The following is a 19,545-nucleotide window of genomic DNA, read 5'->3' on the forward strand; positions in this document are numbered from 1 at the left end:
ACATTTAATGACCTGTCTAACCAACCTTGGCATGCGAGCGATTAATTTAATTATGGTTTCTTGCGAGATATTACTCCAGCTTTCTTCTAATGCTGTCCACGTGGCCTGCTGTGAAGAAGGACATTGTTCCCGGACGTTTCGGTCCAGCTGTTCCCACAAAAGCTCTATAAGGGCCAGATCGGGGCTTTGGGGTGGCCATGTCATATTTTTCAACACCTTTTTTGATTGTTTATTGTCTAAATAGCCCCTACATAATTTTGAACTATGCTTTGGATCATTGTCTTGTTGAAAAATAAATCCTTTGCCGATTAATCTAAGCCCGGAGGGAATAGCATTTTTCTCCAAAATTTCTCTATACTGCTCCTTTTTCATAATTCCTTTAATTTGCACCAGATTTCCAGTTCCATGGCCTGAGAAGCAACCCCAGATCATAACCGATCCGCCACCATGCTTGACAGTCGGGACTACACACTGTGCCATCATCTTTTCTTCGGCAGAACGTCGAACGAAAATTCTTCTTTTTGAACCGATTATTTCAAATTTAGATTCGTCACTCCAGAGTACTTTTTTGAAATCTTCTTCGGCCCAGTCTCGATGGGCTAGGGCCCATTGCATCCGTTTTTTCTTATTCTGCGGTTTTAGAGGAGGTTTTCGAACAGCAACGCGACCAAACAAGTTGGCGTCTCGCAACCGTCTTTTCACTGTAGACACTGACACAGGTTTGTCCCGAGATCTGTTTACTCCAACACGAACTTGTGGCGCCGTTAGACGTCTATTTCGCTTGCTGGTTACCACAATAAGCTTTTCTTCACTAGAAGTCGTAGCTCTTGGTCTTCCGGAGCGCGGACGATCTTGATTACTGCCAGTTTCTTTGTACCGCACAATACTGCGATGAAAACAAGTCTTCGATAACTTGAGTTGAGATGCAATCTCACGTTCAGATTTGCCTTCTTTATGGAGAACAACGATGGCAGACCGCGTTTCAATACTAATTTCGCGAACTTTACCCATTTTAGAGACGTCTTCCCTGTAGGAATAACAAAATCAGACTAACTGAAGATATTCGTAGATAACTATGAAAATATGGAGTTAAAATAAAAATTCTAAAATATTTTAAGAATTTAGAACAATCGCATTGTAAGTTAAAGTAAAATAAAATAATTGTCAGTTGCTGTAACGAGGTAATAAATTTTTTGACAGGCAATTATCATCGGACTCTTGCCGGGCTCACATTGAGGTTTGGAAAAAATGGTTGTTTATTGCCTTTTCCTTATCTTAAATACAAAAGAATAAGCTTTTAGGTAATCTTTATAAACAATAGAATATGCAGGTGTGCAGATTACTTTTTATCACCAATGTTTTGAAAATATTTACTAATAACAAAAGTTTTTTATTAGTGGTCTCAAACTTTTGACCGGCAGTGTACGTAATCGTATATAAAATGTCGTCAATGGAACTTTCTTTTACAGTACGTGGAGTTATAATTTCAATGTCTGCGCACTTTTTTTTGCAAAGCTTTCTTATATTTGTCCCCGGGCTTAGATTTTTTTAATAATTCTCAGCACGGCGCTAATGACCTGAAAATAATTACGAGAACAATGACGCCGGGTTTAATTGGCCCGAATGCTAACAACAGGTTTTCAAGAAATTACACAAATTACTTTAGTTTGGTATTATTGTATATATTTTTTTTTTTTTTTGCTGAACATGTTTTAAGTGTGAGGATGGATAGAAATTAAAGAAAAATTGATTAGAATTAAACTTTTACTAACTTTTTCAATGACACATGCAAATAACATTTGACAACATAATATATTTTAATTATGATATAAAATAAAGTCGCGTCTACAACAATCAATACTCTTATAAGTATTCGCGGAGAGAACAGATGAGCTCTAAAATATGAAAATAAAATCAGGTCAGACTTCTACGTCATCACTTAGACCCAAAGAATTTCTAAACTGATTGCAACATGGAATCAGATGTTCTGGAAAAAGGATTTTATTTCACGTATGAAGAGTGGCAAACGTTTTCTTAATCCTTTTGAGACAAACAAAATTAACATCCGATTTGAATTTCTCTTGCTTAAAAATGACTCCGCCTCGTGAATGCAGAGTTAAAATGTACTGGGGTCGGCGCAATTTCTTAAGTTTTTTCTTTAATGAGGCAACAGCCAGAGCATTGGTCATACAACATGAACAACTCAATGGTCATCGTAGTGATCGGTTCACTGCAACACAAGTTTGTATCATTAAGTTTAATATCCGTTATTTCTTTAATAAAACAACTAATAATATTAAGTTGTACTAATAATATTGACTTCTTAAAGACACTCTTGCTTATATCTCCTCTGTAGACTCCAACTCATAAACTGGTAGTGGGACAGTTTTTATAATCTCTTTACTACTCCTTGAACATCGCAAATGTGTTTGAACATAATTAAAAAAACAATTTTAGTAGCAACGATACCTGTTCCTTTCTTATTCTTATAAAACGAGCCAACATAATATTGGCACGTTTATGAAATCTATCATCACCCGTATTTGTTTATATATTTTTTTAACAATAGTAATGGTTTCATTGCATAATTAAAAAAATAGGCTGTTTTGAATTAACCATTTTGTCCTAAAATAACGTTAAAATTTTGAAATTTTTGATTTGTTATAAACATTAAAAAAAACAATAAGAAAAAATCATTATTCTCTCAAAGGTATCTAAAGAAATAGTAAAATTTTCTTTAATAATCCTAACTCGTAGTATGTACATACCATTACCAGAGAGCGGAGGATCTGAAGCTATTTTTGCATCTGGCAATGCTTTTAAAAAGACCAGACGAAATATCGCCGCACATCTAATGCACCTACTGTATAAGTGTATAATATAAAGTAGGTGATATCTATACATAAAGTACATATTAAGTCAAACCTAGTTTCAGTCTTTACGCATGCGTTCGGAACTAGGTCATTCCTTGAACATGCGCTGTCGTTTTCAACACAAAGGTCTAGTTCCGCGACTAAGACATTTCCGTTATTGAAAATAATTTCATGTTGTGGAACATATATAATTAATTCTTTTTTAATCTTTTGCAATTTTTTTTTGATAAAAGTAAAATTACTTTATTGACGAGGAATATTTTGACTTAAAAACGAAAAGTACAGAAGTCGTAGTAAGGAATCAAAACCTTAAATGTCTATGGCTGTACGTCAGCTGAGCTCAAAAACAAGAAAGCAAAGACAAGAAGAAAGGTTTCGAATTTGTTCACTGTCTAGTGTTATGTATGATGTGCCCGAGTTTGATGTTGAATGTTAAAATTTTGTGAAAACTCTTTTAAAGATAATAATAATTGTAAAAACTGTATTTTCTAATAAGTTTTGATAAAGTATTCAATTGAACAATGTTGCAAAAATTTTCGAACGCCGAATAGAACCCACAAAATATAATGTTTGTTTGCTACAAAATGTGAATTGGTGAAGGTCATCGTTCATAACGTCGTTGCCAAAGCCAATTGCGTTTTTTCCGTGCTGTGGCGTGGCGGACTGGTCGCGAATCTGCATCAGTTTCCGTGAGAACACAGAGCGCACGTCTCGCAACATTTACGTAACTAGATTGCATTACCGCACTCTGTAAAATTCTTTATCATCACTGATCGGCGTTATTACCTAATCGATAACTTACTTCCAAAGGAACAAATAATTATCAAATATGATTTTAGCCGTGTGTTCAAGAACGGCGTTAAGAGCTCGATCATTGGAACGCTGCGCTTCCAGTGTTGTCGAACTTCCGAAATTAAAGGATTTCGATGTTCAAAACGAACCCGTGCTGGGCTATCGAGCGGGGAGCAAGGAGCGGACGGAGCTAATTAACGAACTCAAGAGGACCGCAGCCGTCACCGAGGAAGTGCCGATCGTAATAGGCGATGAACATATTAAGGATGGAGAGCCTCGCTATCAGGTCATGCCACATGACCATGGACGGAAATTGGCGAAGTTTTATTATGCCAGCGAGAAAACTATTCAAAAGGCGATCCAAACGTCCGCCGATGCTCAACGGCGTTGGGATAAAACGCCACTCGAAGAGAGAATACGCATTTGGCAGAACGCTGCCGACCTGATGGCGGGCGCCCATCGCCAACGACTGAATGCAGCCACCATGCTCGGCCAGTCCAAGTCGGTTGTGCAAGCGGAAATCGATTCAGCCGCCGAACTTATTGACTTCTTCCGTTTTAATGTTTTTTTCTTAAAAGAAAATGCAAAATATCAACCTATCTCTGAAAACTTGTCAGTTACAAGAAACTCGCTTAGATTTAGAGGTTTGGACGGATTTGTTGCTGCTATAAGTCCATTCAACTTTACTGCTATTGGAGGGAATCTGGCCTACACCCCAGCCCTCATGGGGAATGGTGTCTTATGGAAACCCTCTGATACAGCTCTGCTGTCAAATTGGCGCATATTTAACATCATGAGAGAGGCTGGTCTTCCACCTGGTATTGTTAACTTTGTACCAGCTGATGGACCTACTTTTGGTAAAACTATCACAGCTTCTTCACGGCTGGCTGGAATTAACTTCACTGGATCTGTGCCAACTTTCAATTGGTTATGGAATGAGGTAGGAAAGAATCTCAACAAATACCAGAACTACCCCAGACTCATTGGAGAATGTGGAGGAAAGAACTATCACTTTATACATCCATCTGCAGACATACAGTCTGTTGTAACAGGCACAATTCGGTCAGCTTTTGAATATTGTGGTCAAAAGTGCTCTGCCTGCTCCAGAATGTATGTACCCAGATCCTTATATGAACCAGTTAAACAAGGACTGCTTGAAGAAAGGTCAAAATTGAAAATTGGTGACCCCACAGACTTTAAGATATTTACAGGGGCAGTTATTGACGATAAAGCCTTTGCCAGGATTACAGGCTACATCAAGAATGCTAAAAATAATCCTAAAAACAAAATTTTGGGAGGTGGAGAATTTGATGGAAGCAAAGGATACTTTGTGCAACCCACAATCATCGAGACAGTGGACCCATTTGATAAGCTGATGACGGAAGAGATCTTCGGGCCTGTCCTCACCATGTATGTTTATGAAGACAGGGACCTGGACCAGGCGCTGGGCCTAGTAGGCTCTTCTACTAAATTTGCCTTAACAGGTGCAGTATTTGCTACAGATCAGAAGTTCCTAGAAAGTGCTTTTGAAGAACTTAAAATGACAGCGGGTAATTTCTACCTGAACGACAAGTCAACCGGTTCCGTCGTAGGGCAGCAGCCATTCGGAGGAGGTCGCATGTCCGGCACCAACGACAAAGCGGGCGGACCCAACTATGTAATGCGTTGGACTACTCCACAGTCCATCAAGGAGACCTTCGTTCCTCTAAAAGATATTGACTACCCTTACATGAGGGACTAACGCTGGAGGACACCGTCTGCCTCTATGAAATGTTATATCAAACAACAACACAGTACAACAATAATAGATAATTATTAGATAATGTTACAGATGTTTAAAATTAGAACACTTGAAGCTTGTAGAGGAAACGAGTAGCCGTTAGCTGTTCAAGAGATTAGATTGTAATGTTATGCCGTAGATGATAGAGGTGATAAGCATTGCCGTGATACAATAATTGAATGTTCTATTCTTAGTAAATAATAACTCTTGTTCACTGTTTGCTGTGTAACCTGTCAGCTCTGACGCATTATTACTATATGTACTAATTATTTTTTGCTGCTAAGTTGATAATTTGTAAATTACCTCTCGATGAAGCTCACCCAGAGTTGGTAGAAGCAGTCCAAACTTGTGATATTTTTAGTTGTGCACTGAATTAGTCTTTAATATAATCATTGTACTCACAATCAGACCTCCAACACTGATAACTCGCTACTGGCCTTATCTCTCAGTTGTAATAATTGCTTTCCCTTATCATTGTAATGTGGTGTCATCGGTAACTCTGGTTCGCTCTCTTGGTAAACCTTCTGCATTTATGCTTTAAATATGTTTTTTTAGTATTAACCTAACTTATATTATTTTAGTAGTTGTCTGTGACTTCTGTTGTTTAGGCATCAAATGCAGTTTCTAGGTTTGTAACTGAAGTGGAAGTTCTGTTTCCTTCAAACTGTTAAATATTTCATTATATGAAGAGTTATTCATTATTTATTTTGCTTTAAGTCAATAAATTATATTTCTGCTCAGTTTATTTTTTCTCCCTCCGATTTCTTTCTATAAAGTTGATGTTACTCTTGATGTTGAGAGAAGTAATAATATATTTTTAACAATAGCCATACAATTTAAAGTTATACAATAATACAAAATAGTAAAAGGTAAGGTCGAATAATATTATTAACAACAAACACCACTGTCACACTAATTTTAATATCAGATACGTCAATAAAGATGAATGACAAGAGTTCTCGTTATATTAAGCTACGAGTTAAATAATATGACTAAATATTTAGGTAGTCTAATAACATGAGATACAGAAACGTGTCTCGTCTGGTAGCTACTATGTTTACAGCATCATCAGTCCAGCTCGCTCCCTGATCTCCGTGATCACGATCCACGCAGTTCGCTTTCAAATGACAGCGTTAAGGCAAGCAGTATGAGCTCTCATATAATATTATATATGTCAAAATCTTTTTAAAAACCCAAGTAAAATGAAAAACAATATAAAAATAAAGTAAGTCTGTTTATTTTACATCATATGTTATTCCGCTGGTGGATTATAGTATAGGTTCCTACTCTTACTTTTATGTAAAACGATAGATTGTTATATCAACAAAAGATGAATTATGACACTCGGAACCGTATCGAACGCTGTATCTGCCGTACCAATAAAACCGTTTCCTCTATTATAGCGGCCCCCAACCCGTGTAAGCCAGTATTACACGTAATTAAATAATAAAAATTTTACAGCCAAAAACAATTTTATTGAAGATTTGCTTCGTGGCCTCCAAATACTGTAAAACATATTTTAAAGTAAGGATATCACCTTTTAATCATATTATTATTCACTACAGTTTATAAGAATCAAAGAATGGCTCAAACAAACATTCTGAAACATGACCAAACACATAGTTCTTAATTTTTATTTACATGAAATCAAGTAGGTAATGAATGTTGAACAATAAACACTAAAACTGGTTTATAAACATCCTAAGTAAGAAACGATAAGAAACGTCTCGTCAGTAATGAACAATAGAATTCTAAATGTATTCTCTGTTGACAAGCTCAAGGTTTCGATGTCATTGTACGACTTACGCCATACATCTCTCGGCTCTCAGTTAATAGTTATTAGTTAGTAATCTGAGCAAACAACAACCTAATTGTAATGAATAACGTTAAGTCGAAGGAATGTTTACAAATGCATATTTTGCGGTATTTCTTTAACAAAGAACAATGTTTTTAATCAACTGTATTCAATCTCTAAATAAGTATTATTTTACTGTCTAGTTAAATAACAGTAGGCATATGACTAATTATCCTATAAAATATTAGTTTTCTTATAAGGAAACGGTTATTATTGAAACAGCAACTTAAAGACTACAGGATAATGTTTCAATACAAATATCAATCATATTATAATTATGGATTTTATGTACTTGACTTTAACGACATTATGATGAACTTATTGTAATGATAGGCCATAACATCGCATTCTTATGGATATTGCTAGCTACTTCAGTCTAATACGCTACAGTTAGGCTGCACAGTGATTTATATACAATTCACAATTATGTTATAATTAAGTTTTGATAAAGAAAACTCAAGAAATCTGAAATATCTTAAATTAATTTATAGATAGCTCACAAATGTCTAAAAAAGAGTATTGCTTAGTTATAACTCTTTAAAATTAATGAGAACAATCTTTCTATATGACTACACTATCTTCGTGTAAACAAGTGATTATTTTTTTATTTACTTGTAGTAAATAGAATGTTTTATATTAAATTTTCTTGAACACTAATTAATTTTAATTTGTAAGGATCGATAATCTCCTTGAGTTTCTGAGTAAAAGTGTTTTCAAGGTCAGTTTTAATTACAGGATCATTATTCTTTGCGGGCAGATCTAGTGGTTGTTGTATATCTGAATATCACAAATGATCTTACATCAACTAAAGCTTCCTACTTCGCGTCTCAAACGGTGTACATGTAAAATTTATTTTAACTTGTGTATTCAAAACAATTTTTCCACGCTGTCATTGTTTAGCAAGTTCCAAACTCACATAATGCCAAAGATACCAAACTCCTATACCTAATATATTAAAGTTATTTCGGCATTAATATAGGTATGTGCAAGTTTGACATCTGTCCACTAATAACAAACACGTGCTTATTCAATATTATTAGTTCGTGGAAGTCAAATGGGTTAAGCTAATTAAAAGAAATCGATCCCATCATCGTTCAGCCGCAAATGCCATGCAAGTGTATTTTCATGCAAATAACATGAACAAAACAAGAAACTTTACAATTCCCTACTTATTTTCATATTGTTTTAAATTTATTTAAATCTCCGTTTTCCCAAAAGACTTCTTTTTAATTTTCAGAGGAAAAAACAGTTGTAATATCTTATTTCAATAGAAGAAGTGCAGCCGCTATCAAAACTTACTATTCTTTTTCTGATTATTTTTTTTTTTTAGTTTTATAAGGTGAATAAAGGTGAAGATTCCAGTTGGAAGAGGCCTTGACATAAGTACCACACGAAATACCCAGATTCGTAGTGTCAGTGGGGACTGGATCTGGAGATTGCGGGGACTCCCGAATCCCCCAGACGTTGCCATTGGGTCTTCTCATGCCGCGTTCGCACGATGGAGCTGCCCCGAATTGTACACAATTGTGCAGCAACCTTTCGTGGATGGCTAACCCACTAATTGAGCCCCCTACCGACTTCGGGAGGCCAGCAGAGCACCTATCTTCGGATACCTCCATGATCAATAACTCTATTCAGTAAAGATCGTGGCGTTTTGTACTCGGCTTAAATTACAAGGCAGCTGTTCAAACCCATCCTCTATATGGCTTCATCTAACATCATGCCGGAACCCGACAAGTCGACTTACGATATGGCTTTGTCTGATGGGGGGTACACTGGTGGTTGCCCGCTGGTCCGTGGGAGACCCAAACCGAGACAGTCTCCAACGTCAAAGATAAAAGCCCGCTAGACATCTGCTTGGCCAGATTGGGAGATCGAAGCGGAATCCAGCATACAACCACGAGCCAGATCAGAGGTGTCCATCTCCCATGCCAGCATTGCCATGCCATTGTTCTTGACGGGGACACAAATATCAAATCTAGGTGACATTGTCCCTTTACTACTACTACACAGACTTGCACATCTTCCAGCAGCGTGGCGGAGTATTCTTATATGTTACATAGATATTTTTTGTCAACAAATTGATAGTCTCGAAAAAAGAGTTCTGTAAATTCTTTGAACTCGTGAAGGCCACGCTGGTTAAACCTGTGTCTAAATAGGTATACATATATGTACAGGTCACATAGTGGTAAACCTAGTGGTCTTTTTGGCTCCTGATTTCGTACTCCAGGGACAAGACAGAACAAAACAGAAGAACCAAAACAGAGAAGACGCCGCTAGGCTAACCCATTCTTTTTGGTCTCTTGCCAAATCAATATAAGGAAACTACTGTAAGCCCCTTGCACAAATGTTAGGACAATTGCTGGCGAATGTCACGAAAGAGGAATCGAACTTCATCGCTCTTCGCTTTAAATTCAATTCTTGAATGTGACCATGGGTTAGGCCATTGGCATGTGTGCGTTTGTGGCACATAAAAAAGGAAATAAAAAGTATTATGTAAATATAAGTTTAATGGACAGGCATTGATTACTATTATGTCATGAATAAGTATATCGACTTTCTTTAATTGGGATATTCAATATTTAGTTGCTTTAATGGTTTTATAGGGGTAACTTCAGATTCCAGATAATAAATTTCTATGAAATCTATACTTACATAACGTATTGAATAGAATTTTTAATTAGATTCCAAAATCTCAAATAATATAACAAGAAGATTTTAAGATTGAAACGAGAGTTTATAACATTACTTACTATAAAGCAATAACAGCAGGTATGTTTGTAAAAAAAACTGTTACTGTCATAATACTTACATAAAAATAAAATTGTCGAGGCTAACACAACATTATATAAAAGTCAAAATGTTTGCATTTATATATTTTTTCAAAATAAGAACTTAAAACGGTTCTCGAGTAAGTAATTTATCATAAGTTGGATTACCATACCATAGAGGATTATTTAACTGTTAGGCAGCCATGATATAATATAGAGTTTTAATTACTAGGCACAGAATAATTAGCTGGGCTTTTTTTAAATTGTAAATACAGCAATTCAACTGTCGTAGTTATTATTGTATTTACATGTCAATATTACATTTCAGACTACACCTTGTAGATTTTATTTACCTCAAAATATAAAATGAATATCAAATAAAAATTAATATCTTATGTGATGTGTATAATCTCCTATATATGCTGAATGTGGCTATAGCTAGTACCTAGTATATAACATGTCATATCGCAATTAACGGCCACCTTAGTTAACTGGTTCACTCGATTTGAGTTTGGTTAATATTTCCGAACCAATTGAAGTATATAGTATAAACCAAGTCATCACTTAACTCTGTAATTGAAAAGTTTTTTCCCCATTATATTCTCAACAATTCCCACATGCCGAAATGGTGGTAGATTGACTGTATACATGAAACGTTTAAACTTAATATAATCTAGAAACTTTGTATTGCATAAAACAGCCTACATCAAACCGGACAGCGTATGTTTTCTTGTTTTGCAGTCTGTGCTTAGTAACATCAATAATTTTGACAACTCTTGAATTTCTTGTCAACTGTCAAGTGGACTATTTTGGATGCATCGAAATGTGAAGGTCTTTCTAGAATGAGACAGTATTTTTCTTTATAGCATTATTTAATTGTTATTAAAACTTTCAATTATATTATTTATCTTAACTCAGCTCCATTAAACCGAAATGGCTAATATGTTTGGTCTTATTGTTTCAGGACGTTTAGTAAGTGTAATTTCGTACAATAATATTTATTTTTTGTATACAATCAATGAACAATTTTTAATAACAACAAACAAACGAACGTATAGGTGCAGACGGATTTCACGCCGGTTTCTGAAACAAGTTTGATCACGACCATTTTGGATGTAGATTCTATAAACCATGCGGTTGTGTTCCTAACTGGTACGACGCCGCTGCCGGCGGGCACGGCGGCCGTCGTCTATTGGAGCTGGCCGGACCCCAACGCTCCTCCCAACTGGCAGCCTCTAGGACACATCTCCAACGCCAAACCCTCGGCTATATTTAAAATATCAAACTTAAAAAAACTACATGAACTCTCAAGTATGACTTAAATATTTATGGGCAATATACTGTACGATGCATCATTCGTCAGTTGGCAGCTTTGTTATATTAACATACCGTAACTTACAGGTGAAAATAAATTTATGGGTGCTTTTGGAAATCAACAAATCTGTAACAATGCTCAAATTGGAATATCAATAGAACCTGAAGCCAATGTCCATATGCTTCCAAACTCAGATGTAAGTGTTCTAGATATTAGTTTGACGCACTTTAATGGTCTTACTAATACATTCATCTTTTATATGATAGAACTGAAAATCTTTTCCTTCATATTAAAGCTAAAATTATTTGAACAATTTTAAATGAATCAACATTAAAAGTTCTTATCTAAAAATATTTCTAATTTAAACAATTACACCTTAACCAGGTAGAAAGTCATGATACTTGGTTAAATTTAGTGATAATCTCCTAACTATTAAAGGCAATTTTCATGGGGTTTTGGTTAGGATCCTTATTTTTTATATTTCTTTGGAATACGTCACTTCAAATTAATACTTTGAATTTTGTTTTCCACTTCCAGGCCCAGCAGTTGAACTCTTATGTCACCTTCGCCCAAAAGATGCTGGAAAGTCTAGTTAATTTTGTGGCCTCATTCTCAGTAACTCAGGAACAGATGACCCCTACTCCTGGTGTTTCCTACATCCCTCTCACCACCCTGCACACTTGGTACCAGAACTTTGAACGCAGACTTCAACAGAACCCAAACTTTTGGAAGAACTAACACACTACAGGGATCTTGATGCCAGTATTATAAACGGCCAATAGTAATTACTATCCCAGCCCTTTTTAATCCAAATTGACATATTGACAGAAAATATTAGTTAAACATGCTAGTATGACATATTGAAAGCTGGTCTCTGATTCACACTCAAAGCTAATGCACTTCACTTACATTGTCATTATATATATTTATTCCGACGTACTCCTGCGGTCACGGCGGAGTTAGCGGCTAAGTACAATTTTAAATATAAGTCTAATGTTTTATTCCAATTTGTAACAAATATGAAGAATTTATCATACAAGTGTTTGTGAGTGCTAGTAATGAAAGAATTTTATTTTCTTCTCTGTGCCGGTAGTTCAAGACAGTCTGCATGTGTATATTGTGTTGACTTGATGTAATCAGCTTTTTATAAAATGTAGTATACTTAGATTTTTTTAATCTATAATCTATGTCAGTAACTGTCATTCAGCTCACTGTAGACTACAACAGCACAAGCTGCATGTAGCTTACTTCGGTAGGCGCCGTGCTGTGTTGAAGCATAACAATGAATGTAATGTTAAGTAAAGCTTATACAGGATCTGTGTGGAAATATAAAGTCAACAAGTGATTTAGTCTTTTTTTAATATAAAAACTGCATTTAAATTTTTTATAATAAATTATGTTTACTTAATACATGATTGTTTTTGGTGGAAATGAAACCATTACTAATAATATTAGCTAACATATATTAAGGAATACAGTAACAAGACGGCAACGTTATCTGTGAATGAACACACGGTGAAGGCACTTTGGTTTTCACTTGGTAAATAACATACAACACGTATCTTTATATAAAACTAAGCAAATTAGAAACTATTCAGTTGATTAAAAACAAAGCCATTTTTTGTGCTTCAGAGTAGGGCCGTCACTTTGAGGAGACAAAGAGGAAGACTATTATTGAACACTCGGCCCTACAACACTATCCATGCCGCTGGAGTCTTACAGGACGAGCTACCATTTTGTACTAACAACCTTGAGTTACCTCTGAGATCCACTTTAGAACTAATTAACAACAAACGAGTGAATGCTACATTCACTCTGGGGCGCTCCTATGACACTAAAGACAAACAAACTCATTATATTATCAAACATGGTATGGAGGCTCAATCAGGAGACCAAAAACGTTTCAGTCAGTGACATTATAAATACAAAGTTACACATTATAAATACAGTTACAATAAGTTCATAGAGACAGCAAATACAGTTCTCCAACTCTGTAAATGGCAATGTAGAAAAATAGGGTACATTTGGATATACTTTTCCTAAATTGTCTCACAGCCGGCTCCTTGTTGTATATAAAACCTGAATAAACATTCACACCATATCTCTATAAAAGTAACATTCCTGAGTAAAAATATATCCACGGTGAATGCCGTCAGTCGGCGAGGAACGGGTGTGTCAGCGCGTCTTGAGCGGTGGCGCGAGCTCGAGGGTCGGGATCCAGGAGTCTCGCCGCCAGGGAAAACGCTTCGTCGGGGAACCCGGCGATCGTCAGGTTGGGTGTGATGCTGGTCGCCTGACGGGTAGAAGACGATTTAACACGAGAATATACTTCAATGATACCAGTGTCGAGCGTCAAGTACCTTCACCGTCTCATCCCTGCAGAGGCAGTGAGGGAGGGGCAGGTGGCAATGTTCACAGGCCGGGAGGGCGGGGGGAGGCGGCCCGGGGGGAGCGCCTCCGCGGAGACGAGCGGCCAACTTACGGAGACACAGGCCGCGACGAGGCTGAGACGTCACCATACGACGACCTGGACGTAGTGGCGTATTAGACGTCACGCGACTGGAGGAGGCGGGAGTGGACGGCCGGACGTACCTAGTGAGGCCGCGGTTCGCTGCAGGGGGAGTGTGCCCAGTAGGTCGGCCAGCTCCGCCAGAGCTGACGCGTCGTCGGAAGCGCGGAAGAAAGGGTAGCGCGCGGTCAACATGCTGGCGAGCACCACGCCGGCCGCCCACGTGTCCACGGCGGGACCCTGGCGCGGGCTCTTGAGCAGCACCTCTGGAGGTCTAAAGCCCTGAGTGCCGGCGCGGGGTGCTCGTGCCGCGGCCCGGGCTCCGCACGGGGAGCAGACGCTGCCCGCGTTCGAGCAAGAGCAGACGCCGGGTGATACCTGCCGACAATACACGACACATGAATTAAACAAACATAAAAATATCTGAAAACCTTCTAAGTCTAGAACATACTTTGGGTAATTTCTGTTTAGATATTTGCACCTTCGGCAACGAGACTTTTTTAGGCGACTGAGCGGCGCTGCTGGTGCTCCGAGACCGAGTGGACAGGTCCAGGGCGAACCTCTTCTCACTCTGGATATTCTCATCCTATAAACATATGGAATAGATCACCACAGTAATACACATTGATTACATTGTCTGCGGGTGGAATTCATTAAAACATCAAGATTTACTATAACACATTTAACAGAGATGGTAGCGACCTCTTCCCTGGGCCTCTTGAGACTGTTGGCGTGTGCTGGAGGAGGGACGGGTGGCGAGGGCCCGTCGGACACCACACGCTGCGCCAGACCAAAATCAACCAGTAAGTACCTGAAATACACCAATAACAATCACTATAAATTATTATATGTCTTTGAATTGATCAATACTTCAAACCGTGGCAAAGCTTTGAGACAAAAATTGTGTAAACTTTTTTTGGTTATTACTGTTTTTTATGTATAAATATTATGAGAAACTAAGATTTGCTCGCCTAAACTCAGACCAATTGTTTTCTGAATCAGTACTTTTTGGTTGGTGGGAATAAAAGTACTTTTACAATGAGCATTTGAGACAATCAATGTTTTCATGGGTATTGATGTTACACTAAAGTCTTAGACTTATAAGAACTTTACTAGTGTAGCAAAAAATTGTATCAAACCTTCTGTTCTCCCTGTCATAGAGGAAGTTGCTAGGTTTGACATCTCTGTGTATGACTCCAAAAGAGTGCACATGGCGCAACGCCACCAGGAGGGCCCTCATATAACATCGGACCTCGTCGGCATCCATATCCCCCACATATTCCTGCAAATATTAATATACTATGAGATTAGAGCCATTAAAGTGATTGTATGCTCACAACAAATAGATGTAAGAGAAAATGTACTCCATCATCATGTTGTAATATGTCAGTGGAATTTATCGGTAGATTTTATATAAGCATGTGTAGATAACAAGGCATTACATGTAGCTTGTGATGAAAGATATAGGTCACTGAATATATATTGAGTACAATACATCAAGACTTACAGAAAATTTTCTATGAGGTATATATGGCATTACAAAAACTATAGTATCCAGATGTCTAAGGCACAGATCTACACCAATCACGTAATCCTTGCCCCTGAGAAAAGAATAATTATATTAAATAAATATGTAATAAAGACAGGGTAACACGCTAAAAGAAACAAGTCACAGTCACCCTATATCTTGGAGGCATCTTAGTTCATGTTCTATACGGGCAGGGTGTGCGGTTGGAACAAGGTGTTTGATCGCAAACCATCGCTTCTGGTCGTCAGGCAGCTGGGCATGTTGTTTCAGTGAACCCAGGTACACCGAGCTGAACGTGCCCTCTCCTATCTTACGGTGCACGTCGAATATCTTATCCAACTTCGGCAGTTTGTACAACAATTCGACAATTTGTAACTCTGAAAATAAAAACGTTTCATGTCAGTGATGGAATGCAAACTAACCTTCGAGATAATTGTTAACACCACGTTAACGATATTCCAGTGCTAGCTCACTTTCGCTATCCACTTTAGTGCATATGTCATTCTTCTTTTTAATGACTTCCTTATATTTATTTCTTCTGTTCTCCAGGTTTTCTTCTATTTCTTTTTGGACTTTAGCTTCTATTCCCCGTATTCTAGACATAACTTATAGAATAAATCATAGGTGCAATACCATGTTTAAAATCGTATATTTGATGAACTGTCATCAACAAATATTAAAGAACAGAAATCAAATATAAACTATATAAAATCCATTTATGTTACATACTGAAACTAACGTTACTTGAAAACTGAAAGAAGTAAAAAGACATTCCAATTTTATTTAAAACTAAAATATCATTGAAACGTCAATTTTTTTTTCTTCACGCATGACTTCTTGTGAATGAGACAGTGAATTAAAGTTACATTGGAAAATTTTCTTTATAAAATTACTAATATAAAAATAGGAAAATTATTTCAATGTCCATAATAATAATAACATTATTATAAATGGTTTAAAAATATCTTAAACCTAAATTGACACTTGATGAAAAAAAATTAAACGTTCAAATTCCAATCATCTCTTATTATGTTATTGTAATATTTTAATTTTTATAGTACAATTATAAAGTAAGCGGCTTACCATATTACTGTATCATTATTCATAAAACATAATTTTCTTAGGCAATCAGTAAAATTATTTGTAGGTATAGTGAGATGTTTCGATTAAGATTAAAAAACAATATTATTAAGAACAGCTTAATATCAGTAAGTACTTGTCTCATTTCTTATATTTCCATTAGAACTTTATGTTTTCGACAACGATTAATTTCTTTGTAGTACAAAATATATTCTTCAAACTGAATTAAAAAGAAAATAGAATATTGTTAACCTATAAAATTTAAACGTTATATTACATCTATTTATTTTATAATTTCATTAATTTTAGGCAAATTATGTCACTAAACCTCCAAAACCCGAAATACCAAGCAACCCACTGAAACAGATATACTCGGCTAACAATCAGACGGAAAATGGTATTGTGTATGATAGGAAGCCATTTAAAATGATGTTGGAAGCAGGCAAGTCATACCAGTGGTGTCTGTGCGGAAGATCTAAATCACAACCCCTGTGTGACGGCACACATAAAGACCATTATCTAAAAATAACACAGAGGTTTGTTGAATATCAATAACTCTGTAGCATAAATATGTCTTGTATATAAAATTAAACTTATAATAGCATCGTCACACTAAATATTACAGCACATTATACGTAACTCATACGTAGCTGTTAAAACATGAAAACATACACTTAAACTATTAGCTGAGTTGTATAGTATTGTGATTGGTTTCAGGCCGATAAGATTCCAAGTAGAAAAAACCAAGGAGTACTGGATGTGCAACTGTAAACAGACAAAAAATAGACCTTTCTGTGACGGAACACACAAACAGAAAGAAATACAGGAGGCGACTACAATAAGAATTTAGTTAGGATACAACAAGTAACATAGAGTGATGATAAGTAGATGACAAATATATAATGAAACATGTGTACCAGGTTTTATTTGGCATCCGCTGACACAGTCACATTTATTGTTAATACTCTTTATTAGCTAACTGCAACATTCACAGTACAGTGTATAAAAGACAAGTCTTGAATTTGTACACAAATCGTTTGACTAGACTGTGGTCTGTCTGAGAAGGCCAATATCTATAAATAGTAGATCATTCCAGACTCGATGCTCTAGCAAAGAATGTACTGCCTTTTTTTTCTGGAAACTATACATTTAAGTCAATATAAGGCCGCAAACATTTACTTATCTTGACTTGATGTTGTAATTATTAGTCTTGTTAAACTGAAAATATCAATTGAATATAATTTTTCGTTTTAAGGCAAATGTCCAAATAATTGCCACTGTCCACGGATTATTAAATGATAGTCTGAAAAAGTACTAATGTTCTACGTGAAATGTACGTAAAGAAATAAAAAGTCGACAGGAAATGATACGCAATGAGAGCCGGGTGCTCATCAACCTCGCCTATGAAATAAATTTATGTGAAGTGCTCCAATCTCGACCCATGATGTACATACCCTGAACTAGCAGGTGTTAGTCATACTGAGGTGACACGAGTTGATCACGGTTAGGCCTCACCTGACTCAAAGAGCATAATTACAATATTGTTTCTAATACATAAAAAATGATAAATATAACGCAAAAGAAATCAGTATAAAAAAGCAGCATTCACAGTAGTCCACCGCTACTGAATATAATATAGCTTGAAAAATGATGTAAGCTAAAAGGCCGGCCACGCTGTGAGCTTATTTTTACATTACCATTTAATTAGTAGCTATTTGCATCATTTGAATGAATTAAACACCGAGTGCTCCTTGGTTTTTCATTGTTCGGTCTTCGTATCTAAATGTATAAATTTAAATATTGAAATAGTTAGTTTTGCTGTTTTAGTTAGAGGACATTCCAAATGCTCTATTAGTTTTCTAAAAATTAGGTCTATTTTTCTCAATTATTCTTTATTAGGACTTAGAACATTCGGAAGTGACAATATAAGCAGGTGATTGCCACAAGGAGTCAGCGGAGCGGGACAGGTTCATCCGCCGACTCATCTCTTAGGGGTGAGGCTGGGAAGTAGAAGGCGACAGAATGGCCACCACCTCCGATCAACCAGGGATCGGGTGGGACAGTAGTAATGGGCTCTTGCGACAAAGACCTAAGTTGTGGGGGCGTCCTTATTTCCTGGGACGCTGTCATAAGAGTGGTAATTCAGGATACGGAAAAGGGAAGTGATCCCATGATGTCCTGCTACGACGATATATGAGGGTTTTCTGTATTAGTCGTGTGGGAAAACTCAAGTCGACTGCATGCTTTTCGGGAACCCACATAACCGTACTATTTATAGAGCCTCGGTATGCATTTTTTCTAACGTTAAAAAATACAATGTAAAAGTATATAGACGTTTCTAGAATCTCTCAAACTTGAATTTAAGTAATTATATTTTTACAATTTCTCTTTCAAGTCCTGATTTTCTACCTTCAGCTATGAAGCTAGAGGTGTGAACCTCTTCGCCGTTTCAGTAAAATTTGAAGGACTATTTCTTTAAGAATATCGAATACATTCGATTCCACTATTGCCTACAGCAAAATGACAGTTCCCTTAACATTTTGCTGTTGAACAGCATGTTCTAAGTCAAAGATATTTTAAATAACGAATGAATAGTGCTTGACTTGATTTGCTTGATAGATGATATTAAGTACACTATCTGAAACAAAGTCTAATCACTATTTTCTTCATAAACCTCCAAATTGTAAGTGGGAGGGAACACAGACACAGACAAACTGTTCCAAACTTACCTGTGCATATGAGAAAGGAGGAAGCATAAAGTTTTTTCCTTATGCAAGGAATAGGTCAACGACCAAGATAAAACGAAGATGCAGGGATTCTTGCCCACACCTCCCAAAATAGGATACATTTTCATCATTTAGATTCAAATCTAAGACAGCTTCTCGATATTCTAAATTTTAGAATTCTAAAAGCTGTCTATATGACTTCCGTGCTCAAGGCGGACTGGATTGGTTTAAGCCAAGTTGTGGTCATCAACAAATTCGAGTACACGAGTCTCTGTGAAATATATCAGCAGTAATCCACACAACCGGAACTATATTT

The 19,545-nt window shown here is 36.6% G+C and overlaps 4 protein-coding genes across 5 annotated transcripts; 3 read left to right on the plus strand and 1 right to left on the minus strand.

The window, feature by feature from the left end:
- The first annotated feature begins 3,236 nt into the window (after window positions 1-3,236).
- On the plus strand, window positions 3,237-6,185 carry LOC116776623 (delta-1-pyrroline-5-carboxylate dehydrogenase, mitochondrial). Its single transcript, XM_032669898.2, has one exon. It carries the CDS (start codon window positions 3,703-3,705, stop codon window positions 5,404-5,406), a length of 1,704 nt encoding a protein of 567 aa, XP_032525789.2. The 5' UTR covers window positions 3,237-3,702; the 3' UTR covers window positions 5,407-6,185.
- A 4,670-nt stretch (window positions 6,186-10,855) lies between these two features.
- On the plus strand, window positions 10,856-12,731 carry LOC116778690 (protein OPI10 homolog). Its single transcript, XM_032672704.2, has 4 exons — window positions 10,856-11,043; window positions 11,130-11,382; window positions 11,473-11,582; window positions 11,924-12,731. The coding sequence occupies exons 1-4, from the start codon at window positions 11,005-11,007 to the stop codon at window positions 12,122-12,124; spliced, it is 603 nt and encodes a 200-aa protein (XP_032528595.1). The 5' UTR covers window positions 10,856-11,004; the 3' UTR covers window positions 12,125-12,731.
- Window positions 12,729-16,216, minus strand: LOC116777096 (cell division cycle 7-related protein kinase-like). 2 transcript variants are annotated; one of them, XM_032670492.2, is made up of 9 exons: window positions 15,897-16,216; window positions 15,575-15,800; window positions 15,403-15,496; window positions 15,035-15,177; window positions 14,568-14,706; window positions 14,347-14,481; window positions 13,979-14,273; window positions 13,747-13,913; window positions 12,729-13,679 (listed from the first exon to the last, which is right to left on the minus strand). In XM_032670492.2, the coding sequence occupies exons 1-9, from the start codon at window positions 16,024-16,026 to the stop codon at window positions 13,539-13,541; spliced, it is 1,470 nt and encodes a 489-aa protein (XP_032526383.2). In that variant the 5' UTR covers window positions 16,027-16,216; the 3' UTR covers window positions 12,729-13,538. The 2 variants fall into 2 exon arrangements, with proteins under 2 accessions (XP_032526383.2, XP_032526458.2); XM_032670567.2 differs by having other exon boundaries at window positions 14,598-14,706; window positions 15,897-16,214.
- A 212-nt stretch (window positions 16,217-16,428) lies between these two features.
- On the plus strand, window positions 16,429-17,415 carry LOC116778775 (CDGSH iron-sulfur domain-containing protein 3, mitochondrial). Its single transcript, XM_032672800.2, has 3 exons — window positions 16,429-16,631; window positions 16,813-17,039; window positions 17,221-17,415. Exons 1-3 carry the CDS (start codon window positions 16,581-16,583, stop codon window positions 17,351-17,353), a joined length of 411 nt encoding a protein of 136 aa, XP_032528691.2. The 5' UTR covers window positions 16,429-16,580; the 3' UTR covers window positions 17,354-17,415.
- The last annotated feature ends 2,130 nt before the right edge of the window (window positions 17,416-19,545 follow it).

The sequence above is a fragment of the Danaus plexippus genome, assembly GCF_018135715.1.
Source record: "Danaus plexippus chromosome 3 unlocalized genomic scaffold, MEX_DaPlex mxdp_34, whole genome shotgun sequence".
Lineage (NCBI taxonomy): Eukaryota > Metazoa > Arthropoda > Insecta > Lepidoptera > Nymphalidae > Danaus > Danaus plexippus.